General features: G+C 55.1%; 1 protein-coding gene across 1 annotated transcript in view; it reads right to left on the bottom strand.

Annotated features, from left to right (window-relative positions):
• Window positions 1–24,309, bottom strand: part of FADS2 (fatty acid desaturase 2) — a 31,056-nt gene extending 6,747 nt beyond the window's left edge. The window contains exons 1-7 of the mRNA XM_012662719.1: window positions 23,901–24,309; window positions 15,761–15,871; window positions 13,160–13,357; window positions 12,966–13,067; window positions 7,534–7,659; window positions 2,119–2,179; window positions 1,682–1,758 (exon numbers count right to left, since the gene is read on the bottom strand). Of these exons, the coding sequence (XP_012518173.1) occupies window positions 1,682–1,758; window positions 2,119–2,179; window positions 7,534–7,659; window positions 12,966–13,067; window positions 13,160–13,357; window positions 15,761–15,871; window positions 23,901–24,107 (882 nt within the window). The 5' untranslated portion in view covers window positions 24,108–24,309. The remainder of the gene's footprint in view (window positions 1–1,681; window positions 1,759–2,118; window positions 2,180–7,533; window positions 7,660–12,965; window positions 13,068–13,159; window positions 13,358–15,760; window positions 15,872–23,900) is intronic.
• Window positions 24,310–26,796: the final 2,487 nt, after the last annotated feature.

The raw sequence follows: 26,796 nt of genomic DNA, 5'->3' as shown, positions 1-26,796 counted from the left end.
CATGTCTCCAGATACTGCCAAATGGCCGACAGAATCGCCCCGTTGAGAACCACTGCCCCGGGTCACAGCTGCGCCCAGGCCCTGCAAGTCCCAAGGGCTCATCAGGGTTCCCTGGCTTTTAGGAACACAGTGTGATTTCCTATTTAATGCTTTGCTCCTTAGGGAACAAGCACAGTTAAAAAAAAAGATTATATATTTATATCAAGGGTCATGTGCCACAAAAGCTGATTAAAACTCCCCTGACCAGCATAGCACGGCTCGGGTTCCTTTCTAGCCGCGACTCTCGTGGTGGCCCAGGTGAGCCCCAGGGCAGCAGCAGTCTCGGCAGGGGAGGAGACCTGGCTGAGCTGATCCAGGAACTTTGGGTCGGTCTCTCTGTCCCTCCACCCTCACCTGCCCAGTCAGTAAAACAGGGTTCGCGACGTAATGTGGGCGCAGTGCCGCACTGCTCCTGGAACACGGGAAATGCTGACAACGTGCTTGTTTTGAGAAAATATGTCCTAGAAATGAGCACATACAGGCTCTCCCAGGACAGGCTGGCAGAGGCTTCCAGGGTCCCACCCCTTCCCCACACCCCCACTGCACCCCCAGCCCCAGCCTTGGCCCTCTCAGCAGAATCACCAGACACGGTCTTTTTGCCCTGTAATTTCAGCAAGAGGATGTGAGACTAAGGACTCTGAAGCCCTTAAAGTGCTCTGCAAGTACGAGGTGCTGTTATTTGAAAGAGAGAGAGGTGGCTGGGCTGGTGGGGGAGAGCACAGCACTTGGCGTCAAGCGGCCACCCCACCCCACGGTGCCACTTTGGGCAAGGCTCAAACTTTCAGAGTCGCAATACAGAAACCCCAGGGCTGGCCTCGTGCCCCACACTGGCCAGCCCCTGCCGGGCCAGGCCCCCTTCTCTCTCTGGAAGCAAAGTCAGAGGACTTCTCTGAGCCTGCTGTTTTGAGATGAACCGTGTCCCCCCCAAAATTCATATGTTGGAATTCTAACCCCCACAACCTCAGAAAGTGACCTTATTTGGAAATAGGGTCACTGAGATGGAGCTAGTGAGGATGAGCGCATCGCGCTGGGCCCTGAAGCAGTGTGACTGATATCCGCATTAAGAAAGGGAAATTTGGACACAGACACAGATACGCATCGGGGAAGACGGCACCTGCCAGCCGCGGAGAGGCCTGGAGCAGAGCCTGCCCTCAGCGCTCACCGAGGAGCTCTTCCAATTCTGCTGTTTAAACCGCTCAGCCGGGGCGCTTTGTTACGCAGTCTTAGCAAACTAACACGCCTGTCTCCTCTGCCAACGCCCAGCTGCTCCCCATTTCCAACCAGAGTGTGGGGTGACCCGGTTCACAGGGTCTCAGGGACTGCAGGGAGCACAGAGGGTAGAGGCTGGGGCAGAGCCCCTGGCCACGCTGCCTCTAGGAACCTGTGAGGGGCTGTGCATAGGCAGTGGCTGCCTCGGTGGATGCCCCTGTGTTGGGGGTGTGTGTGTGCGTGGAGATCTTTAGGACTGGCTGCTGGTGGCCCCAGAGGGAGTCCCTTCTTGAGAGTGACAAGGCGGCTATTCAGGGGAGATGCCTGGGACCCCTCAGGCCCCACTGAGGCACCCGGGGACACAGTGCAGGACCCCGGGGTCCACTTGCCCCAGCCACCCCCCCACCCCTGAGCCAGCTCTGTCCGGACTTACCACCCAGTCCTTGCGCACGATCATGGTCATGATGATCTGGTACTGGAAGTACATGGGGATGAGCAGCGGGGGCCCGACTGCGGGAGAGAGAGCAGGCGCTCAGGGGCCAGCCGCCTGGCCCGTCTGAGCTGCAAGGTCAGGACGAGCTGGCCCGAGCCCCAAACGCAGGGCCAGCTCAGCAGCCAGGGGCCAAAGGCCCGAGTCCCTTGAGGACGGTGCACAGACAGCCCAGGAATTGCTGGGTGCGTGACCCTGGACTCTCCCAGCTGTGTCCCCGCCTGGCCTGTAGCGCAGGAGCCATGGGATGGCTACTGTGACCCCTCCTTTGGACCCGTTTAGTGTCACTTTCTGGGTCTGAAAAGGGCATTAGGTGGGAGGAGGAGACACCACTCTGAGGGGACAGTAGGGTCGAAGGGGTCCAGGGATGACACACTCACTCAGGAAGAAGTACTCGTGTTGGTGGTTGTAAGGCAGGTATTTCAGCTTCTTCTTGCCGTACTGAGGAGAGAGGAGTGAGCGTGAGCACCCAGTAGCCCCCGGGCCCAGCCTTCCATGCCCGCCCACCACCTCTGCAGCCACCGCTCCTTCTCCCTGCTCAGCGAGGCCTCTGCGCCTTTCCTGCCCATCTGCACCCTGCGCCCAGCAAGGTTGGGGCCTCTCTGGCTCTCCCACGCCTGGCTAGCAGCGGCAGGCCTTCCTCAGCCCTAGCTGAGCATGCGGGCCCAAGTGGTGTCAATCCTCAGCAAGGCTCAGGCCGGCACTTCTGAGGCTGAGGCTCTGAGTGAAGTCACTGCCCAAGACCACGGAAAGTGGCCCGACTGAGTTCTGGACCCGCAGATCTGACTCAGAGCCCATGTGACAGGCACTAAAGAAATGTTTGTTGAGTGAATGCACAATGGGACAGCTCACACGGGGGCACAGGCACCCGGAGGGAGCTCCTAGTTCACCATGGGGAGCTCCCAGAGCCCACAGCAGCTGGGAGAACCCAGCTAAGGGCCCTGGAATTGTTAGCAGTCAGCAGGCTGGGAGCATCCACCTGCCTGGAGCCTCCCTGAAATTCCAAAGGCTCATCGCTGCTCCCCAGGCGGACCCTTACACTTGAGGATGCCGGCAAGGACTCCGCTGGCCACGCCTGGCTACCAGAGGTTCCCACCTAGGGCACTGGATCCCTCCCTGTCGAGCCTGCACCCTGGGCAGCCTGGTGCCCAGAGGCCCCGACTGAGGAGGGCCAGGTGAGGGCCTGGGCATCCTCACTGTCCCAAGCTGCTCAGGCCACTCAGCGTGGGAGCCACAGTCCCAGGGGATCTCTGGAGCCCCTTGGTTCCACGGTCCAGCCCGTAGGGACCAGCCCACCCTGCTCCTCCAGGACTGAGACCAAAAGATGCCGCTCGCTGAGTGACATGTGCTCATTTTGCTTGCAATGCGGGGGCCGTGTGGGAGCCCGGGCTTGGAGCCAACAGCTGAGTCTGATTGATGCTGCCGCTCACAGCGCTGAGACCCTGCACTCAAGAGGAGCCTTGGCCGGGGAGCCTTGGCCGGCCTCCAGACCACTGGCTGATAAGAGAGGCCATTGTGAACAGGGGCACAGATGCCAGTGCTGCCCCAGGACGCTGCCCCCGTGCCCCACCCCCATCCGAAGGCCAGAGCTGTCCCCTCTGATGGTGTCGAGTCCCGCTCATGGCATTCAGGAGATCAAAGCAAGTTACAGATGGGAGAAACCTTGGATGGCATCTAGGCCAACGCCCCCGTTGTCCAAATGAGAACACAGATAGGGAAGCGATTGTCAAATCACAGGGATGGACCCAGTATTTCTGGAAGCCAGAAAAAAACAAAACAAAAACACAAAACATCACAGGGAGAGCCTATGGACTCCCCAAGGGCAGAGGCCATGGGTGAGAACAAAGTCCAGCCTGGCCCCAGGACTTGCGTCTTGGCCCCAGTGGCCATGGTCATGGCGCACCCAGCTGAAGGACCATCAGAAACAATCCCTTTGTTCTGTGTGGCCTCCTGAGCCCGGACATTCCCAGAAAGTCTGACCGTCTGCACGCAGACCGTCATTAAGGCCAGGGTTGCGGCTGGCCTGGGAGAGGTCAGAGCCAGGGAGGCCTCTGAGGGAGCCTTTAATGAGTCCCCAGTGGATGGAGGGGACAGAGGGGCCACACTGGGGAAGGCGCCCCCCAAGGTGGACAGTCTGGGGGCCTGCAGGGGCCCAGGGTTCCGGGGAGCCCAGCGTCTGTGCACGGCTTCTCCAGCCCTGGCCGGGGCCTTCCCCACCCCATCTCTGCCACTCTCTGGAGCTGCTCCGGCTCTGCACAGGGTGTGAGCACCAAGGGCAGACCAGGCAGGCCGGCAGGGGCCAGAGGGTCCCCCTGGAGGGCCTGCAGACTGGCCATACTGCTGTGGGGGCAGGGGGAGGACCTGGGGAGGTCGTTTCATGCTGCATTTGCACAGTGAGCACACTGTTCTCACTGATTATGGTGGCCTTTGCGGGGACGACAGAGATGACATCTCCCCAGCTGTCCCCAGCTGGTAAGCACTACTGGCTCTAACGTGTGCCCTAAACTGACCCATGGGACCCATGGGGTCTCTGGCCGCTGGGCAGCAGCAGGCCTCAGAATCAGCCTCTGAGGGTGCCCAGCTTTGGGGAGGCAAATTGTTCTTTGAGCAAATTGCTTCTTCCCCCGAGTTTTGGGTTCCTTGCTGCAAAGTGGAGGTACGGTAGGTACCTCACAGGGCTGTTGCGGGACCAGCGGATGAAGTGGACATAATATAAGCACTGAAGTGTTAGTCACACGTGTGTGTGTGTGCGTGTGCGCATGTGTGCATGTGTGTGGCGACACTTTGACGCACCACTGTACGTCTGCTCCCACCTCGATGGCCTCAGACAGGGCAGCTGCTGGGGTCTGCCAGGGCCCGGCTGACCTCAGTGCTCCCCTCTGAAACCCGGAAAGTACAACTGTGGGTTTTGGAGACGTCAAGCCCTGCCCTGTGGCTAACTCTCTGCTCTCATTTTTCACACGCTCAGTTCTGTGCCAACAACACGTCACAGGAGCGGGGGAGGGATGGGGAGAGGTATTTTAGAAGGTACTAAGCTAGGATGGTGAGCGCCTCGCTTCCTAACTCATCAGAAAGCTGGAGCTACCCAACAAACACATTTTCCAAGTGCCTGCCAGGCGGAGGCCCTGGGCAGCGTTCCCAGGACTCGGGAGCCAGGCGGTCTGGGTTTGGATGCTGGTGCTGCCTTCTTCTAGCCGTAATCTTATGCGAGCCCTTTCATCTCTCTTGGCCTTAGCTGTCCCATCGGTGGTAGTTCCTGCCTCCCGGGTTCGTGCAAGGACTGAGTGACGCTGCACATGCACGGTGCTCACTGCAATGCCGGGCCGCAGACTCACTCAGCGAGAGGCAGGTTTCTTCCCAGCTGGGGCGCAGCCTGCACCCCTCCCCTCCTCCAGTGGAGCCCCTCGCTCACAGGGTAAGCCTGGCAGGCAGGGCCATCGGAGGGGAGAGGCAGGGGAGACAAACATTGCTTTCACCAGGTGGGCTGCAGGCAAGGGTGTGGGTGGCTTGGTGTGGCTGGACCCCGAGAAGGAGATGGTGGCACACACAAGGCTGGCCTTGAACAGGGACAGCGTGTTCCCAAGCCGAGGCTGATAGCCGGGGCTGCAGGCCAGGGGCAGAGGGAGGGAGTTATGCCCAGCCCTGGTGGCTGGACTGACCCTCTTCTCCACGGACCTCAAGGACAGGCTCAGATGAGGGCCTGGCGGGGTGCCAGGGCCATGTGGAGGGGACTTTTCAGCTTTGGAACAAAATATCTGGGGAATGACAAGGGCCTTTCTTGTCTGCACAGGGCTGGGGGAAGGGGAGCTGGCGCAAAGCCCAGTCTCTGCCTCTGAGAACCTGCACTCACACTGAGAGGAATGAGCAGCTCGGCCTCATGCGGCCTCAGCAGCATGGGCAGAACGGCAAGGTCCCCGGGGGGAGGGCACGGGTGTTCTGGCGGGGAATGGTCGCTTTGGCCTGTTCACAAAGTCCTCCTGAAGCGGGAAGCCTGGGGGTCCACTGAGAACAGGCAGAGGCTGGGACAGCTGCCCAGATGGGAGGAGGAGGAGGATCCTGGGCAGGGAGGCGGAGACACTCACGGCTTTCGAGGGCCCATTTATGGTGCTATAGGGAGCCGCTTCCCTGTTCCCCTAAATAATGTGGCAGAAAAAGAGGATGAACAAGACAAGACTGCCAGCGATATCGCTGCTATCTAACTCAGCTCTGAATGTTCCAGTCCATGTAATAAAACCCAAAGGAGAAATAACAGAGGGGAGCCATTAGAAAGAGTCTAAATTTTCATTATCTCAAGGATAGTTTCATGTACCCCGGAAACTCAAGAATCAATCAAAAACCAACTAAAATCTTGCAGAGACACTGGTTGGACATAGGTACTTGGCCCCATATCGACTGCCTTCCCCAGTGCTGGAGGAACCCCGAGCCCCAACCATGGTGACAAAAATATAAAACACATAAGGGTTAAATTTAAAAAGAAACATCCACGAGACTATAAAGAAATGTATAAAACCTCATCAAGAGAAAGAAAAGCAAACTTGAGTGATGGGAACAGATGCCTATTCCTGGGTGGGAAGGCCGAATGCAATGATGGAAAGTCTTTCGAGAAAGGGAGAGTCACCCCACTACACATTTACAATGAGTGAAGTGCCAAGGACGGATGACTGTGACTCCTGAGTCACCCAGACGGTGGCCTGGGAGAGGACAGACAGCCCAGCCCAGCCCAGACACAGGCTCAGGAGAGCTCACCGCAGCGTATGGAGGGGAGATGCGACGCCCAGGGGTGCTGGGAAAACCGGCTGACTCTGGAGAAATATGAGGACAGAAAATCATCTCACCAAACAAATCCCGCTGGGCAAAAGTTACATATTTGGAAGCAAAACCATAAAGAGCTAAAAATAGCATATATAAAGGAAATGAATCTCCAGGGGGTGAAGTCAATACTTTTTGCTACATAAAACAAATAAAAAAATCTTCCTGCATGTCATGAACAAGACCAAAAGGCTCACTAACTAGAAAAAAGGGCTTTCCTGCCGGCCTGGCTGTTTAAGCTCCGGGTGCGGGGCAGGCCCCTGGAGCCGCCTGGCTGGGCTGCATTGTTCTGTGCCCAGAGGTAAGAGCCCTGGCAGGCGTCCTTACTCCGGAGGCCGGGATGGTGGTTCGAGACTCTGAAGCCTGGCTGCCCCGAGCCAGGTGGGTGGCCCTGACATGTGACAAGTCCATCAGACCCACTGTCACCTCAGTCAAGAAACCAGCATTCCTTCCAGGGCAGCATGGTCCTGTGGGCCCCAGGGCACAGTTCCACCAGGAACCCAGGAAACTGGCCCTGTGCCCCTGTGAGCATGTGACACATGTCTCTACAGGACACTGTAGCGCTGGCCTTGGACTTCCAAACACTGTTGGCAACTGGAGGACCAGATCTCCAGAGCCTCCCGCCTCATCCGCTGCCCTGAGGCTGGCATCTGAGCAATGTCGGGGGCGAGCCCTGGAGTCCTGCCTTCCTATAAACTGGAACCAGATTTCCCTCTGCCCTGGGCAGAAACCAGCCAGGGAACGCTCTCCCCCAGCCTTTGGGAGAGAGGGAGGCATCCAGCACTCTGATAAGGACGTGTGTCCAGTATTTACAGGACGCCATTCCATATATATCGCAGCTGAACAGTTCAGGGTGCCTGGGAAAGCTTTCCCGTGTGACATCAGATGCAGATGTGCCTGGCCGAGGGTCGACCCTGCAGGATTCCTCACCTGCTCCCAGCTCAGGCGAAACACTTCCTAGGTCAACACCTTCCCCTTCGTCATACCTCGATGGGCTGCCACTTGCCCAGGACAAACACGTGCAGCATTTTCACATCTGGATCCTTGTGGAAGATGTTGGGCTTGGCATGGTGCTGGAAGTGGCGATGGTTCCACCAGTTGGCGGAGGCACCCTGTGGGGGGAGAGGGGTTGGGCTGAGCAATGCCATCCAATGGGGACCTTGGTTTGCCTGCGACGAGACCCATTCAGGACCAGTTCCTCGCACCTCCAACACTCAGAGGCAGTGCCTTGGGCCCAGCGAAAGTCAGAGCACAGCCCAGCCACTACTGCGCCCAGAGCACTGGCCATTCCCGAATGGAGTCAAATCACTAGACCCCTCCAGGCCTCAGTTTTCCCAATCACAAGACCGTGATGGTGGGTGAGGATGCTGGTGTGGGCATGGCGGGTGCTTCGGCAGGTGTGGGGGGCGGGGTCTGCCTCTCCACCAATATTAGGAACGGAGCCGTCCACACCCACTCGTCCACCACACGCCTCTGTGTGCCAGTGTTGTGTAAGGTGAAGGGGTTTCAGGGACAGTAAGTGGTCCCTACCATGTAACCCAGCTAATTTCTCTCCTGGGTATATACCCAAGAGAAATGAAAACATGTCCACACAAAAACTTATATAGCAGTGTCCATAGTAGCATTCTTCAAAATAACCCAGAAGTAGAAACAACCCAAATGTCTATCAACAGATGAATGGATAAATAAAAGACAGCATTTCCATGCAATGAAATATTGTTTGGCCATGCCATAAAACAGAGTGAATTACTGACACGTGCTACAATGTGGATGGACCTTAAAACATTACGTTAAGTAAAAGAAGCCAGCCACAAAAGATCACATGCTACACGATTCCGTTGACATGCAGTATCCAGAATAGGGACATCTATAGACTAGGAAAGATGACTGGCTGCCTAGGGCTGGGGCCAGGGTCGGGGTGGGGGACGAGGGGATTGGGCTGTGATGGCTAAGAGGTGTGGGGTTTCTTTTGGGGGTGATGAAGATGCTCTAAAATTGATTGTGAAGATAGTTGCATAAATCCCTGCATTTGCACAAAGTCATTGATTTGTATACTTGAAATGGGCAAATTGCATGTGAGTTATATCTCAATAAACCTTTTTTTAAAATAAAAAAGATGACCACAGGTGGTCCCTGTTCTTGGAGAGCTCACACATGCTGCTACGTTGAGGGGTGAACACTGAGATTCCTGTCACACCCGAAGGCTATCGGGAGGGCTTAATAGACAGTTGTTAACATGAACCCGGAAGAGCTTCCCTGGTTCTAAGAAATAAACTTATGATTCCACGAGACAAGAAGCATAACGTGGTGTTTATCTGAGGCCACAGATTTCTGTCTCGTCAGCTCAAACTTTAGACATTCTGCAGATTCACAACCCTCAGCAATGTCGCCCGGTGACACGTGGAAGAAAACAGACTTTTCTGACCCTTCGGCATCAGGACTGTACCAGTGAACTCCGGCCAGGTCAATGCTGTGGCCATATGCAAAGGCCATTTGTTAAACAAACATTTTACTTGGAAGATGCTTTTGGCACAAACACCGTCTCTGGACACTACTAAGCCAGGGGTGGGGACAGCCATGGGCAGCTGTGGTCTTTGTGGTGACCTCAGTCCCATGGAAGCAGGCAGGCTTCAGAACCCACCAGAGCAGGAAAAAAATCAAGGAGTGAGGGCTTCGAGGCTTGAGGAATAAGACGACACATTGGCATTTGTAGCCAAAAGGCACAAAAATCCTGGGAAGAACCAAATAGAAAAGTCTCTGGTACAAAGAGACTGAGGGATGAGGCATGTCACAAGTAAGCATGATGTTTAGAGTGTACCAGCCAAAAGATGTTTTTTGAATGAATAAATGCAGGAAAGAAGGACGGGCCATGAGTGAAGTCAGCGAGACGAGGCAGTCCTGGCCCTCCCTGGACGCGGGATGAGATGTAATGAAACATTTTTTTGTCCCTGCTACTCCTCTGCTATGATTCTCTTCCATACTTCTTTGCTAGGCAAAGCCCTCCTTATCCTCCAGAAAGCCCTCCTCCTGGGCACCATAAAGCCCTCCCTGTTCCGCAACAATGCCCCTAGTGCCCCCAGAATGGGGTGAGCCAGCTGCTGCTTATGGCCCTAGAGACAGGCGAAGTGGTGAACCCAGAGACAAAGCTCTCATCCCCAGGGCGTTGCCAGGGCAGGTCCGCCTCATCACACCACACTGAGTTGTGTCCACAGAGCTGGAGAAGGTGGCCAGGCAGAGTGACGGGTGCTTTCTTGACAGAGGGAAGGGACTAGGTGAAGGCCCTGGGAGGGGAAGGAGGAGTGTAGAATGTTCCAGAAGCCAAAGAAAAGCTCCCTGGTAGTACCTTGACCAGCAGCAATGCTGGGTGGTGCCATATCAGAGCCCGAGACAAAAGGAGAAATGTGCATTCCTGGCTTTAACGGAAGCAAACTCATCGAAAAGAATCATTTTCTTTTTTAAAAAAATTTATTTATTTATTTTGAGACAGAGTCTGGCTCTGTTGCCTGGGCTAGAGTGCAGTGGCGTCATCATAGCTCACAGCAACCTCAAACTCCTGGGCTCAAGTGATCCTCCTGCCTCAGCCTCCCGAGTAGCTGGGACTACAGGCATGCGCCACCATGCCTGGCTAATTTTTTCTATATATATATATATATTTTTTTTTTTTAGTTGTCCAGACCATTTCTTTCTATTTTTTAGTAGAGACGGGGTCTCGCTCTTGCTCAGGCTGGTCTCGAACTCCTGAGCTCAAGTGAACCTCCCTCCTTGGCCTCCCAGAGTGGTAGGATTATAGGTGTGAGCCGTAATCCGTGCCCAGCTGAAAAATCATTTTTAAAATCTCCTTTTTGGCGGATCTCATTTTCAATTGAGAGAATTGCTGAGTTTGATGATTTTTGTCAACCAAGTGATGAGCTTAAATAATTTTTAATTACCTTAAACTGAAGTGAAAAGTATAATAAAGTCTCTTTTGGTATAAATAGAACATTTAAACCGAGAATGTTGTGACTTTTTCGACTTCTCAACTTTTAAACATTTTTTCAACTACTTTAATGCTTTGGGGGAACCCAAATCAACCATTAAAAACTTGACACACCAACATGTATAGAGGGGTGTGTGTTTTTCCATTTGCCTCAGTTCAGCCCTGACCTTTATTTAAAATTTTGATATTTGGTTCATTGAGGATATTTTTTGCATTAATTTTGATTTTTAAAAACATATTGAAATTACGTAGATTTATGTTAAAAAATATAAAAAATGAACCAAAAATATTGCATTAAAGCACTATTTATCTTGACTACTGAGTTTCTGTGGTGCCCCTTATATTGGGCACCCTGGGTGGGGGGCCTCACTTGCCCCACCCTAACCTCAGCCCTGGTGGCCTGAAATGAGCTGCAGAGAGGCTGGTGGATTGCCACCTCCAGAAGCAGCGTCTCTATGGCACTGGCCCCAAAGTTTGCATTTTATCCCAAGTATAATGCTGAACAATGAAAGGGTTTTAAGCTCAGACCTGTCTTTGCAAAAGGCTACCTCCTGGAAGAAATGTCCACTAGATGTGATATGGGCTTAAGACAAAGGGAAGGTCAGGGTGTGGAGAACTCACGTGGAATCCCACAGCAGTGACAGCAGTGACAGCAGTGCAGGCGGACAGTAAGAAGCGGGTCCCGGTGCCCCAAAGCCCTGGGCAACCTGCTCACTGGCCTCACCCACTTGTGCGAGAACATCCAAGTTGGCAAGGCCCCTGAGGACCTCCCTGCAGCCAGCCCCTTTTCTCCCAGCAAGGGGATCAGAGGCATAGAGGAGTCTAAAAGGCTTGCCTACTTTGGCTGTGTGCCCGCCCAGTGCCAGAGCTGGATTTCAGGCAAGCTATGACCTCCTCACTCTGGGGCACCCCTGAGTCACCGCAGGGCCATGCCACTGGCCTGGCTCTGCGACCCAGCACCAAGGACACAGCCAGCGGGGCTGGTGAGCCATGTGTGGAGCTCATGTGCCCAAGTCCAAGGACCCCATTTGCTGTCATCCTCATTCTTCATAGAGGCCACTCCTTTGTCCTGCCTCATCCTCCACCAGACACAAGAGCTGTGCTCCAGGGCTCTTCAAGGACTGAGGGTCATCGGGCAGGAAAGGCCTCCTGGCCCCTGCCCAGAGCCTAGAAACGGGACACAGCTCATCTTTGTTAAGCGTGGTGGGGGAGGAGGTCGAGGAGGCTTTATCCGAAAGACAAGGGTATAAAATGAAACAAAGCACTCTACTATGTGCACCCTCTCCCTTCGCCCCTGAGATTCTGGAAGGAGACCAGGTTCTCAGGCCACTTCAGGCTCAAGGCCAGGCCAACCGCTTGCTGTGGAGCGGGTGATCAGCTCAGTGGCGATTCCCCCCCATCCCGAACTGCAGCCGGCAAGCCACGGGCCCAGCATGGCCTGGTTCGCAGAGGGGCTAAGCAAAACCCCGGTTGGGGAGGTTGAAGTCCTTAGTCCCCAGCCTTTCTTGGGAACCAGCTAGATCCCGCTGGGGCAGGCTGGGGTGGGGATGGTCTGATTCAGAGAGAAAACTGGCAAGGACATATTTTCAAAACCGAGGAGATGACGCCTCTCAAGTTGGCCTGAAACCATTGGCGACTCAAGCTCAGATTTTCACAGACTTGCTGGGTGTCTGTGGGTCTGCCTCACGAGCCAGGGCAGGGGAGGGTAGAACTGCCTGACCACGTACGTTTTAAACAACTTTTGTGCTTTGGCTCAGCCAACCATCACATAGTCTGATGTCCCTTATCAGGCCTTGTATGATGACATCTTCTAATTTCCATACCCCACATATTTCCAAAGAAATATGAGATGGCTGAAGACAAAGGACTCACATATAACAGAACGGTTAAAATAAGGCTAAAAGCGTATTAGCACATGCGAAAGGGGAATAAGTATACCAAGAATGCAGACTAAGGAGAGTTGCCGTTTCAAATGTTACTTTGTACTTCCTGGAAAAAAGGGACCAGAGGGAAAAAAGGAGGAACACACTGTAACGATGAGCTCACGTCCCAGTGAAAGGAGGCGCAGTCCATCTGGATACTGTGGCTTTACTGGCCAGGACTAAAAGGAATTTGTTAGATAAGTCCTTAGCTAAAGAGCTCCAAACAATGCAGTCAACTGTGCCTGTCTTTGGAATTAGACACTGTGGTTTTGTGGGTCTGACCTGGTGTGGAGACGGGGCCCAGGAACTCCGAGGAATGGAGGATCAGCGCGTCCCACAGCACAGCCCGTGCCACTAGAAGGCTCAGCTCCCGGCAGACCCGCCTTGTCACCCTGGAGCCTTGGAGCACTGAGCAGAAAGGAGTCCTGGCCTCAGAGTGAAGTGTGATAGCACGGTGCCAACCGCCAACCAACGGGACAACAGGACAACGGGACGGATGCCCAGGGCTGCCGACATTTACCTTTAAGTGGCCAATGATGAACTTGTGGACAATGTGGTTCCACCTGGACTTCTTGTAGACAGAAAGGTGGCCATAGTCGTGTTGCAGCCATCCAGCTTGGGCCTGGGGAGAAGGAGCCACAGATGCCGTCACAGCATCGGGAGACAGGCACCAGGCCTCTGTGAACTGGGGCTGGTGAGGGTGTCATGCCTCACCTGAGAGGTAGCAAGGACAAAGGCCGTGACGAGGGTAGGAATCCAGCCGTTGCCAAAGTAAAAGATGGTGAACCATGCGATGCTCTCCATGGCGATGATGTGGGCCACGAGGAGGAGGAAGAACAGGTGGTTGGGCTTGAACAGGTTCATGTCCTCGGCAGTCTTCCTCAGGGCCCGGAAGTCCTCGATGATCTCAGACTGTTGAGTAAGAGCACCGGGAAGGACACTGGCCACGCAGCCACTCTGGAGGAGTCAGCCAGCTTGGGCCATCTTCTCAACACCCACTGCACACCCTGGAGAAGCTGTGGCAAGAGGGGACCAGCCCACAAGCCTCGACCCTGCAGGAGCCCACCCACCGCACACGACAACGACGGCCGTTACCACTGCCTGGCACGGCCCTGGGGCCTGTGCATTTGTCCACAGCTAGTTAAGTGGCAGAGAAAGGATTCGACTCAAAAGCTTGCATTTTAGACACCCACGTTCGTAGCGGCATTATTCACAATAAGCAAAAGGTGGAAACAACCCGATTGTCTCTTGATGGATGGATGGACAAAATGTGGTCCATACATACAACGGAATAGCATTCAGCCTTAGAACAGGAAGGAAATTCTGACCCATGCTACAACATGGATGAACCCTGAGGACATTATGGTACGTAAAATAAGCTAGACACAAAAAGATAAATACTGTGTAATCCCACTTATATGAGTCTCTAGAGTACTCAAATTCACAGGGACAGGAAGTAAAGAGGTGGTTGTCAGAGTTCATTTAATGGGGACAGTTTCAGCTTGGGCGGATGCAATCTCTCAGGAGAGGGATGGCCGTGATGGTTGCGCAACAGTGTGAATGTACTTAATGCCACTGAACTGTACACTCAAATATGATTAAAATGGCAAATTTTATGTTATGTATATGTATATCTTACCACACCTTGTATATTTTCCACCACCTGACACTGTGCCACTTGTTCTGGGCACTCTGTTGGGTCTTGAGGGGGTTGGGGTGGGGGTGACACCAACTAGGGTCAGAGTCCCTGCCCAGGAGAGCTGGGGAAGGCAGGAGGGGGTGGGGTGAAGCCAGGCACGTGGCGCTCGGGAGGCAGGGGTGGAGTGAAGGGAGCATGATGGCTCTGGGAACAGATGGCATCACTGGGAGAAAGGAGGACGCTGGAACAGGAGCAAACTCGGAGCCAGACAGGCAAGGAGGAAAGTGGAGACAGGAGGCTACAGGTACCCCCGGGACATGACCGAGGTGCTTCCGAGGGCGGTTTTGGCAGCCTGTGGGTGGAGGAAGCTGAATTTGGGAACCTGGGTGCCACGTGGTGCAGACTCTCAAGAGCAGGAAGGGGGGCCTGGATGGCAGTGGGGGGCACAAGGCTGGGGAAGAGGGTGGGGGACGCAGCGGGAGGGAGGGCTGAGAACCTCGTGAGACAGAGGCAGGAGACAAGCGTGGGTCAGCGTGGGCAGGGGGAAGGCAAGGAGGGAAAGGCGAGAAGAGGGGCAGAGGCACGGTGGGGAATGGGGACTGGCCACTGGAGGACACGTGGGGCGGCCTGCATCTCATCGGGACGGCCAGATGCAGTGGCGGAGTCCAGCTTGCAAAGAGCCTGCACCCAGCCCGGCTCTGCTGGGGCTCCTGCCAAGGCTGGCAGCAAGAGCGGGAAGGGCTCGCCGGGGAAAGGGTCTGATTTCCCCAGGGAATGTCTTATCCTGGGCAGCAGGGAGAGGCGGCCAGCTCAGAAGGAGCCACGGGGGCCCCGGAGCCGATTGAGTAAATGGACCCAGCCTCCTCGCTGGCACGCAGGCCCCACATGGGCTCCAGGGCCCTGCCTGTCGGTGACGGGGAAACGGGACTTCCATGGTGCCAGCCTCAGCCCCCAGGTCACGGTGGGCCTGGTGCAGACCTACACACTCTCCCCAGAGCGAGGCTGGGCCAGACGGGCCTGGGGAAGGAACAGGGCTGAGGACCAGGGAGAACTGGGCTTCTGGGGAAGGTGAATGTGGGCAGGGGAAGGCAGGGATGGAGGGGAAAGTGCAGGAGACCAGCGAGGGGGAGTATTAGAGACCCCCTGAAGCATGCTGTACTCTGCTCTGTTGCTTACATGGGATCTGGAACACACACTACTTCATTGTTCAACAAAACAGCCCCAGGAGGCCTCAGGTGCTGTCATTTTTCCATATTTCTGTCCCTGAAACCCAGCACCCAGGAGGGTGTCTGGCCCATAGCAGAGGTGAAGAAACGGGGGCATAATGGTCATTCCTTTTCAAAGAGATGCTCTCAGACCACACAGCCTGAAGCAGCCACACTTGTCATTATCTGCTTAGTGTTTCTGCACTGTCTTTCTCCTAGATTGTCATGTATAGGACCAGCATCTGGCACCTTTCTGGAAAGAAGGGAAGGAGGAGGAAAATGAATCCAGCCAGGAGAAAGGGGGTGTCAGTAGCTGTCACCAAGCCGAGGCTCTGAGGTCCTCCCTGACCACAGGGGATCAGCAGTGGCTCCTGCTGGACAAAGGCGCATCTGCCCCAGCCCTGGCCACTCTGGTCCTGGGGCAAGGGGACCCTCTTGCCCACCCTCACCCAGGTTGCAGGCCCTACTCACGTTCTTGCCGCGGTCTTGGCTGGGCTCCTCCGGGGCCAGCTCACCAATCAGCAGGGGCTTCAAGAACTTGCGCACAAAATCAAGGTCAGGGTGGAAGGCATGGAAGGCATCCTGGGAAGCAGAGGGGAAGGTGGTGAGGCTTAGACTGGCCCTCTGTGTGCTCCTCGGTCGTCGGGGAGGACCAGCAGCAGCTCTGTGTCTACACTTGGACACCAAACAGAACCTCGCATGATCCAGCCCCCTCTGCTGTCTCCAGCCTCATCCGCAGGACAGAGCTCTCAGTGCCTGACTCCAACAGCAGGAGCTACCCCGGCATCTGTGCATATACGTGGCATGCTGAGCCCGCCAAAGATCTGTGGATAGATTTGCAGGCTGCCTTTGGGCAAGTCAGGAAAAGGCGCCCCTTCAGGGAGGTGCACTGGGTGGGCACCGGGCTCAGGGAGGACTTGAGCCTCAGCTACACCAGAGCTGGGTGCCTTGTTCAGTGCACAAACTGCACCACCTACCACCTCTAGCCGGTTCCTCACCCACATATCCACAGTTATCAGTGAAAAGAACAATACTGAATACTACGTCGGAAATGTGCTTGGGAGAGCATGTAAACAAAAAATAAATAAAAAATTAAAATGCAGAATTACGTAAAGAGCATTCCTGAAAAAAGCCCAGGAGGGTCTAAACTATCATTTTATATGGGTTCAGGTGGTGGGATTGTGCCTGGCTTTCTGGTCATTACTCTCCAAACTCTCTCTCCCGTTGCTATCATGTCATGCATTTTATTCTTTTTGTCCCCGATTATGAAGTAAAAATGTGCTTAGTTTTGGCAAAGTTAGAAAAGATACAGAGGAATAAAGAAATGTCACGCAGAAAGTGGCACCACTGCTAACAGTGTAGCATTTCTCCTCCCAGTTGTCTTCTCTCTACACCGCGCATGTCACACACACTGCCCCATGCCGCGTACACGTCTCTGCTAGAGCTGAGCTGGCACCAGCAGCCCTGAGCGGGGGCAGAGGGGCGTCCCAGCGGTAACCAGTGTCCACCCTGCATCGAGCCAAGCCTGGCGGCATTGTGAGGGTTGGGGAACACGTCCCATTACACCATGAGAAACAAGCCGAGAAATGAATATAATGGGGAAAAAACATGGGCTTGTGGGAGGATGGTCTAGATTAAAAGAGACTCAAAAGATACAAAAACCACAGTGCTCTCACTGGAAAGGCTCCCACTTAGGGGGGGAAAGACAAACTACATAAGACTTTTTCGGGGTGGAATGAGAAAATATGGATATGGACTGGATATTCGATCATATCTTTGAATTACTATTAATTTTCTTAAATGTGACAAAGGTATTGTGATTGTTAGAGCGTTACATTAAAGCATCTCCTCCTTGTTCTTTGGAGATAATGCTGAAGAATTTAGGGATATAATAATACAACTTATTATATTATATGAGAATTTAGGTCACATAATACAACTTATTTTCAAAAGAAAATTGCATATGCATAAAGAAGAAGAAAGCAAATGTGGCAAAATGTTAAGATTAGTGCATCTTGGTTGAGGATATACAGGCGTTCATTTCTTTCTTTATTTTCCTAAACAGGTGAAGGAAGAATCACTTATTCTTTTGACATTTCTGGACGTTTGGAAAATTTCAAAATTAAAGAAAATGAGGGGGAGAGGAAAGCGCTGACAAAGCATCAAAATCTCTTTGTCCCCACACCCAAGGATCTCCCAGGGGTATCTGCCAGTCTCCTATCGCGTCCTTAGTGCATCCCTGGCATTGTCCCTTCGCCTGGTCTTTGTTCTATTTGTGTCTAGAACAGGCATACAAACCAGCACTTAGGGCAGGAGAAAACTGGGCGTGCGGTTTTTTAAAAAGTGTCTGTGCCCCCTAGCTGAGCAGAAAGGGACGGTGTTAGAGGATCAGATCAAACATATCTTCAGAGGAAACACATGCTGTCCCGGGGCCCTGGGCAGGCAGTGAAGAGCCTGGGTTCGGGCCCTGAGCAGCTCCTCGCAGCCTGCAGGGCCCGTGGAACAGCATCTCTGTTCTCTGAAAATGCACTGGTCCCCGCCCCAGCCTCAGTGGCCTCTGCAAAATGACCCTGGGAAAGGCCCAGCAGGAGCTGCCAAGTTAAGGCCCAGGGCTGGGCCTGCAAAAGCCCGTTCACTGGTCCTCCTCGAGTCAGACCATGGCTCTTGGGAAATGAACAGGAAGTCTTCGGCAAGGCAGTTTCCTGAGGCACAGCTGTGGAGGCTGATAACTAAACGGTTTCTCTTCGAGTTTCAAGACAGAACTCAGCGGCTTGCAAATGCATTCACCTCAGCCCCTGGGCAGGGGGACCTGGGGGAGCAGACAGACATCAGAGCCCTGCCTGGACCTTGGCTGCTGCACGGCCATTTCGGGGGGCTCTCGGGCAGCTCACCTCCCCGAGGCCAGGGAAGGGAAAGGCCACGCGCCAGGAGCGCTGTTTACGTTCCCTCCCTAAAGCCCCAAAGCCCTACTTTACAGACAGACTCTGGAGCGCAGGAAGTGAAGTGCTGGGCTCCAAGTGGCAGAGATGGGATCAAATTCAGGTCCACCTGCCTCCAGGGACCCCTCTTTCCCGCACTTCCTGCCACGTTAGAAGACCGAGCACTGCTGGGTGGGCTCGTTGTCCTCAGTGGATCTGGCAGCTGTCCCAGCAGGCCTTGCGTAAAGGGCCCTGAACACGCCAAGCTCCTTCCAGCACCGGGGCCGGCTCCATTTGGGACTCGGTCTCAACGTCACCTCCGAGAGGCTTTCCCCAACCACCCGTCCGAAGTTGCCCTCTCCAACCCTAGGCTTCCTCTGGGACATTGCCGTTTTATCTTCCTTGTAGCAGTCAAAGTCACAGACCGCCTAACGTACTCACTTCTCTGCGGCCCGTCTCCTCCACGGGAATGTGAGCCCGAGAGAGAAGGACCATGCTTGTCTTGTTTGCTGCGATAAGCCCAGTGCCTGCCACGGGGCCCAACACGAGGGCTCACGGGGTGATGAATGAAGCCAGGACCCCATGGCTCTGCACAGTCTGATCCCAGCAGACTTTTCCACTCTGCAGTCGTGTTCAGGCGCTTGTCCTCTTCCACTGTTTCACACAACTTGGCTTGTGCCTCTGGGACTCCAGAATCCTCCGCCGTCTCCAGCACTCACACCTGAGCAGCTGGTATGGCTGCCATCTGAGGAGGTTATGGAGGCTGGCCACTGAGCCACTACTCTTTACCAAACTCAGTGAGGCAAGTCCTGCCTCAGAGATGAGAAAAGAGGTGTAGGTTGGTGAAGCCACTTGCCCAGGGTCACACTGCAGGAAGTAGTTGAGCAGAGTTTGAGTCAGGTGTGCCTACCTGGAACGTTTCTCGCTGTTAACACAAAGGCTCCAATCAAAATGAGCTTCCTTTTCCCTGAGAGTTAGTCGTTTTTTGTGTGTCTCTCCCTTCAAATTGCCATCAACGTGTCTCACACACTTGCAGCTGTTTAGTTACAGGAACATCTGGCTGGTGCAAGGTAGGCCGTGGTGTGAATCTAGATGGGGCCAACCCAAATGTTGATTTTGGAACAAGAATTGGAACCAGGCTCGATCCTTGTCTGACAGGGAGAGAAGCCAAAGACTTTCCAGGAAGAGGGCCAGGGACACAGGGAAGAGAAAGGAGCAGCAAGCAGGTGGGCAGGACCGGCAGGGCAGGTGTGTGTATTGGGGGAGGAAAGGTTAGAACACCCAGGTTCCTAAGTGTACCTTGCACTCTCCTGTCCTGCCATCGCCCAGCTCTGATGCCAGCCGACTTATCCATGGGGACATGCTCCTGCTGTGCCCCACTCCGGGTGGAACTCACAGCTCCTCCCCGACACTGAGCGCTCGCCCGCTGCCACAACTTGTTTCTGGCTGTGCCCATCTCCTCTGCAGAGCAAGGCTCATATCTAATCAAGTGTTACACTTCAGGGCACTTGGCCCAGGCCTTGGGAAGTCAGAAGGAGCAGACTCAGGGCAGACAGTGCTGCAGACAGCAGCCCTGGGGACCAGGACACTGTGGAACAAGTGATCCAAGAGGAAGGAGAAGCAGAGGAGGGAACCTCATGTTCTTGGGTGGAGGTTAAGAGCCAAACAAGGATGCTGACTTTCTTCCTGCAGCAAGAAGACGCAGGGAGCCCCTGTGCCATGTCCCCTCCAAGGAACGATGCAATGGAGGCTGGTGGGGCAGGAGCTGGTAGGGGCCAGAGCCCTGTGGCAAGAGCGTCGCCACTAACACAGGTCACATATACTCCCTGGGGGTGGAAGGTCAAGGCTGTACAGGAGAGAGACCCCTGCAAAGGTAACCTGGACATGAAGGAATTGTTGCCACTTTCATCTCAGAACTGCTTCCCGGGGATGCTGGGGCTGGACGTGGAGCCCCCACTGAGGCTGCAGCCAGCAGGAAGCGGAGGGCTCCCACCCAGACCCCAGCTGGGGGGATGGAGCTGCCCTCCAGGCCTAGGAATTCATGAAGCTGGGACTCGAACCCAGGACCTCTACTAGTAAACACCATGGCCCGCTTGCCCTGTGTAGAGGAGCACAGAGTGTCACTCACAACCTGCTGCTCTCTCACAGTGGCAGCATAGAAGCAAGTTGAAAGATGGAACAAATCTCTAGCTTCTTCTCGCCTGCCTTGATTCTAAGAAGTGACTGATGTGGACGGGGCAGGAAAAGTTGCTGAGACAAGGGGAGGGTGGCTGGTGTCTAGAGGTAGAGGGTCCAGACTCAAGCCCCAGCTTGAGAGAGAGAGAGAGAGAGAGAGAGAGAGAGAAGGGAATCAAATCCAGTAGGCACAGATCACTGTCTGTGATTTATTCATCTTTGTGCCTGGGGCCCAGCTCAGAGTGAGCGAGACACTCAGGGAGTGAGTGATGAATCATTGCTGAAGATGAAGATGAACAGTTCCGAGTGGGGACAACTCCACAGGGTGGGACTGCCATGAAAAGAACAGACACTCTCGGGGCACAGGCAAGGGCTCCTTTTGCCCACAGCAAGGCAGGGACAGGAGAAGCAGCAGAGGACCAAAAGGAAGAGATCAGAGGGGCAGAAACAGGGAGGGAGGGAGGGAAGGGAGGAGGCAAGCTGGGAGGACATGGTGGCAGCACAACCTGAGTTGAGTTCTGAGCACTGCCACTTGAGCGAGGTTTCTATGCCTCTGAGCAATGAGAGATACCTACAGGGCTGATCTGAGGGGGAAATGAGATAGTATGTACAAACGTGCTATGTGAGCTGCCAAAGTTAAGCAACTTTTATTATTATAGGCAAGGCCAAGGTTTAACTTCTGCAGAAGGACTAATCGACAATGGCCCCATCCTTTTGGGGAAGAGGTGGGTCCTGACTACTTAGGTCTTTTCTTCTTCAGAAACAGGAAAATGCCCTATTAAAGCCCCCGACTGTCCCAAGAATGGATTCCTTCACTTCCGGCCTCTTTTGCCAGCCTCCTGTTGGGATGTAACTGCACTGTGATTAGCACAGAACACTGCGTGACAGTGCTCCAACGGACCCAACCTCTGTCGCTGATCGGTCCTTCCCCAAACTTTCCGTCTATAAACTGCCACTCCGCAGGCTCTGAACAAGTCTACACCCCAAGGAGCAAAGCCACTTGCTCAACAGCCTACACCCTCCCACTGCTCAAGGCCTTTTTCCAACCAGGTCCCAGACAGTTTAAAGAAAAAATGCCAAAGAAAACCCAGCTGCTCACTCCATCATTATTCAACCATATCCCCAATCAGTGTATTTCATGTCCCAAAAGTTTTAGCTTTGGGGAGCAGGGATTGTTTTTATGTCTTGCTACACCAAATAAAGCTAGCAGGGATGCCAATGCTCTCTTCCAAATTCCTCTTTGCATTCTTTACGTTCCAGCTGTTTCATGATTCCCACTCTTACTCTTGTTTGCCTGATAATAACTCCATTTCATTGACCTAGTGCTTACAGCGGAAGGAGTGCTTCACCATGAATCAATGTCATTGAAATAGGTACAGGTGAATCTTATAGACGAGCAGGGAGGCTCAGTCAAGCGACAACGGCAAACGGATGAGCCCAGCGATCACATCTTTCTTTAATTCCAGGGCTGTGTGCAGCCCATGCTGGTTCCTACCTGGGCTTTCCTAGAATGAGGCAACTAACATCCAAGATGCTAGATTTACGGACCATGAAAGTTACACAAAAAGCGCAGGGGCAGGATCAGAAATGAAGAGAGGGTTACGTTTTTACGAGACAAACTTACGAGACAGAGAAGGGGGCAGGGTAGAGTAGGGCATCCTCTTCCTCTGACAGGACAGATCTGAGACCTGATTTTTGGAGGAAACTCGTTGTTAAAGTCAGGTGAGCACAGAACTTAACATCCAGAACAAGGATGAAATCAATCTCTCATCATAATTAAACTATAAAGTTCAAGGCAGTTGCCAGACCGAGCATCCGCATAAGAAAATATATTTATTTAACAATATCGAATAATCAGACCAAATATATCGCTTTTTACTTTTTAAGGTGGGCCCAGACGGGCAGGAACCTTCTGCAATTTACCTATGAAATCAGGAACAGGCTAGCACAAGTCCAGCAACATATAGTGGAAAGATCCCACCCAGGATCCACAAGGTCTTTTACTTGGCAATTACCTTTACTCAACCTCCTCACAGGGATGTGGAAATGTCCAAGTGAGATGGTACATTGAAGGTATGCAAAAAGCTCACACTCACCTAAGTTCTAATTAGCACCACCAACTCTCCAGGCTTAAGCAGCATCCACAACCAGGTACCACAGGATGGGGTCAAAAGCTGTAGGCTATATCCACATGGCTGGCCTCTTCTATCTTGGATAAGCCTGGGCCCTGCTCACCAAAGCCACCCAGCCATTGAACAGCCTGGGTTGGTGGCTGCCTGGTCTGGCCTGCCTTGGCCCATCCCCATGGTGAGAGGTCAAGAGTTGGGCCTACACAGCTTGGACAGCAAAGCCCACGGGCAGGTCAGCATTCTAGACCTCTAGGTGGAAGGATCTAGCCAAGTCATCTCCTTTCAGCCTCTCCTCTCTTCACCTTCCCCAAGTTCTCTATCCCACCAGACCTTGTTCTCTGCTTCCAGCTCCCTGCCACCAAGAACAGGCCTTTTTTCCCTCCCTGCCTGTTCTCCTCCTCTTGCCCATTGGAGTCCCTGGGGCTCCAGCTGCACCTTTAAAGAAATGCAAGGATTCCAGACTAGGGGTCGCGCTGGGGGTGCTGTGTAATCGCTGAGCCACACATTTGGTGCGGATGAGGGGGGCAGCCCTGGCTCGTCTGGAGAGGCCCACTACCTTTAAGAGTGCAAGATGAGGGAACGGCTTTCCAGACAGGATTTAAAAACAGAGGGCCATTGAGTTGAACGTCTGAGAGACCTGCGGTGCAGACAGACCTGTAGCCAAGCCAGCCTAGTGCTGCTAAATCCACCCAGCTTAAGGTTTCCTCTCGACTTGGGCTTTGCAAACTCCAGCCGTTTCTCTTTCCACCAACTCCCCAAACCGGTCCCCAAGCGGGCAGACCCTTGGGGTGGGTCAGGATAATCCTTGCGAGCGTGGGAATCCAAGATACCAGGCTCAGAGGCAGCCATTGCGGACCTTCTTGGACAAGAGTCCAAGCAGGAGCGAGCCCTGGCCGAGGATGAGCTTTCCTTCTCTGCCCACTAGTCTGGCTGGAGAGCGCGGGGCGCGCGCCGAGTCCCACACCTGGCTGCCTGCTCTCCCGCTCCTTTCCGCGGCACCCAGGCGCGGCCATCTTCCAGGCCAGCGCGCCAAAGCCCCGGGTCCGAGCGCCCCCACTGGGGAGTCCCTGGCTCCGGGTGAACCCGGCCGAAGGAGCGGACGCGTGGGTCCCAGCGCGCGCTGCAGACCCTGCTCGGCTCTCCACCGCCGGGCCCTCCGCCGCGGCGCTGCCTCCTGGGGTCCAAAATCTGACTCCACCCCAAGTCGGCCCGGTTGGCCCAGAGGAGGAGGATTCGGGGCGTGGGGACGAGCGCCAGGGATTCACTTTCCTTCCCTCCTGACGTCCTGGACGTCCCAAGCTCCATTTAGCCCTGGAGGTCTGTTTGGCGCCCAGAGACCCAGGACTCCTGACTCGGCCTAGGGTGGCTGGGGACCCCCCAGACCCTTACCGTAGCATCTTCCCCCGCGTAGTGCCCGATGACCCGTTGGCCCCCCGGATGCCGGCTGGACCATTTGGTGATGTTGTAAACCTTGCGGTCTATGACGAGCCACTTATCCGTGCGCAGGTTATGCTTCTGAATCTCCTCCCAGCTGAAGGTGGGCATCGGGGACTCGCGCTCCGTTGCCCCCTCGCCCTGGTTCCCCCCCTTCCCCATGCTGCCTGCGACCGGGGTGCCCCGTGCAGCGCGGCCTCCCCGCGCCGGCTGCTCGCTGCGCAGACGGCGCCCTTCCTGCCAGTGTGTGCCGCCCGGGCCCTCTTCGCTTACGGCTTTTGTCTTCTACTCCTCCTCCCACCGCACCCCCTCCCCCAGCCTCCCCGCCTGCGCTCGGGAGTATCCCGGGCTCCCAGCGTAGTATCCCTGGCTCCCTGGCCCTCAAGCGGCCAGGTTCCTCCGCCCCTCCCTCAGCCCGCCCGCCGTGGACTCTTGCCACCAGTAGAAACTCCGGGGTGGCTCAGGGCCTTGACGCCTCCTCCGCCCGCCCCTCCGGCTCCCCCCGCCGCGAGTTCAGCATCCTCCCGCGTTCCCGGCCGCCCGGGTTTCCACAGTGATCAGCAGAGCGCCTGCACCAATCGGGTCGCGTCGCCCCGCCTGCCATTGGCTCAGTAGGATCTTTCGAAAGCCAGCGGGCTGGAGCAGCGGGTCCCCGGCTCCCCCGCCCGTCCGCGCGGGGTCGAGCCCAGCCGCGAGGCCCTCTACGTGTCCGACCGCCTCCCTCCCCCAGCTCTGGCCGCGGGCGCCGGAGGAGATCCCAGGGGACAGCTGGGCGGGCGCGCAGGGGCGGCGACTGGGCTCCGCGCGCTCCGGGGCGCGTGCGTGCACGTCCGGCGCCGCAGGCTTTGCACCTGATGCCGGCACAAAGAGGACTCGGCCGCCTCGGGGCGCGAGCCTCGGGTCTGAGGAACTCAACTCCGGGACTGGCTTGGCTAGGTGACGCCTTTCCCCCGCCCGCTGGAATGGGAACTCCGGTCTCCCATGTTGTCCGCGCCATCCACATTGTCTGGCGCCCTCCTGCGTCCTCCCTCCTGCTCCCTCCCTGGAGAAAAGGGGCCGGGCTCGGGCTCGTCCAGGGCTTTGAACCCTCTAATCAGACAATCTTAGAAAAGAATTGCGGACTCTCTGCTCCCCTTCCTTGTGCTAGGCGCCATGGTTGAGGGCGGGGGGAGACGACGAGGAGCAGGACGCGGTCCCCGCCTTGGACTCAGGAAGCTCAGCTCAGCAGCAAGACATGGAGGGCCAGTGTAGGACCACATACGATTAATGGGATAATGGTGGCGTATAGACCCCAGGAAATGAAGACTGCCCTATCAAAGGGATGGAGGAGGGACGGCTTTCTAGGTGTCGGGGCACAGCGGGTCCTCCAAGACCGGAGCCAATGGGGCTGCCCAGTGCCCAGAGCCTGACTGGCGCCAGGGCTGACTGGGGACAGTGGGAAGTTAAGGATGAACAGAGGGGTGGGGTGCCCTTACAGGTCCCTGAGTGCCAACACACCCTCCTCATAGATTCTCACCACTGTGAGAAAAACCCCAAGAGGCAGACAAGACCCATATTGTTAACTCTAACTTAAAAATGGGGAGTCTGAGGGTAAGAGCTGAAATGGCCAAAGGGCATAGTTAGCAAGTGGCTCTGGGGGACCCTTCTAGACTCCGCACTGATGCATGGCAGTGGGAAGGTCACTCTGGCCAGCTGGTGGGGGTGTGCTGGGGGGCCAGAGGGAGCCCCTTTCATGCCATTCCCACACTTTGTGACCTCTTTGATAGCGACCTCCTTGATGGCGCTGTCGTTTCACGCTGGTATCAGTCTGAGCATCCTTCACTCACGTCACAGACTCCAGACGCCAAGAGCCAGGCCTCTCTGGCTCTGAGGACTGCGAACAGACATCCAAACAGAAAGGCCCGCCCCCAGCGAAATAAGAGAGGATGAGGCAAGTGCCCCGGGAGAAGACACCGACCGCTATGCCTGTTAAAGGTTTACTGACATAGAACGAAGAGTGCCATTTTTTTCAAAAATGGATTAACACGACACATAGACAACTTTCATGAAACATGTTAAAGGACTGTGGAACTCAGAGGAGAGAGTGACATCTGAAAGGGAAACCAAGCGGATGTCTGAGGGAGCAGCTTTGAAGGCTCTGAGGCCCTCAAAGGCAGCATGCATGTGGTGGCCTGCGTCGGGTGGGCGAGAAGTGGATAGGCCACAACCTGGGTTCCCAGCAGCCCCCAGCACAGCACTGGCCAGAGGCCCTGAAAAAATGTGCTGAAGACATGAATGAATGAAGAGTGAGGAATGGCTCCAAGGGGCCCATCAGTGGGCAGGGTTCACACTGGGAGAAGCCTCCCCAGCCCTGCGAGGATGAGGATGGAGGACTTCTTAAAGCAGCATGTGAGCAGCTCTGTGGTGGGAAGGAGAACTGGGCGGCAGGTGGGGCTGGGACGGGAGGGAGGGGAGAGACCAGGGAGCAGCAAGATCAGGTCAGAGGTGAGGGCGGTGCTTGAGCAGAGAGGGGAGGAGGCCTAAACTAAGAGACCTGTAGGAGGCTGACCCCACACCGGCCACTGCCTTGCCCCACTGCCCTCTTGCCGCTCCTCTCTTATGTGTTGCCCTCTCTACTCGGAGGGACTGATGCGACTGTTCGCTCAGAGAAAACCCCATAGTATTCAGCCAACCCCAGAGTCACTTAGGAAAAGGGGTGATCTCCTGGGGGGACGAGGTTCCCATGGCTTCCTCCTGTCCCACAGAATGCCCCCAGCCCCGACTCTCATGCAGCACCAGAGGACTGCAGCTCCCTGGGGATCCTGCCAGGACCTTGTTGTGATCATTGTACACTACTTTATCAGGGACAAAA

This window comes from Propithecus coquereli, unplaced genomic scaffold (genome assembly GCF_000956105.1).
Source record: "Propithecus coquereli isolate 6110/MARCELLA unplaced genomic scaffold, Pcoq_1.0 Scaffold775, whole genome shotgun sequence".
Lineage (NCBI taxonomy): Eukaryota > Metazoa > Chordata > Mammalia > Primates > Indriidae > Propithecus > Propithecus coquereli.
Note: the sequence above shows the minus strand (reverse complement) of the source record. Positions and strands in the feature narration are given on the sequence as shown.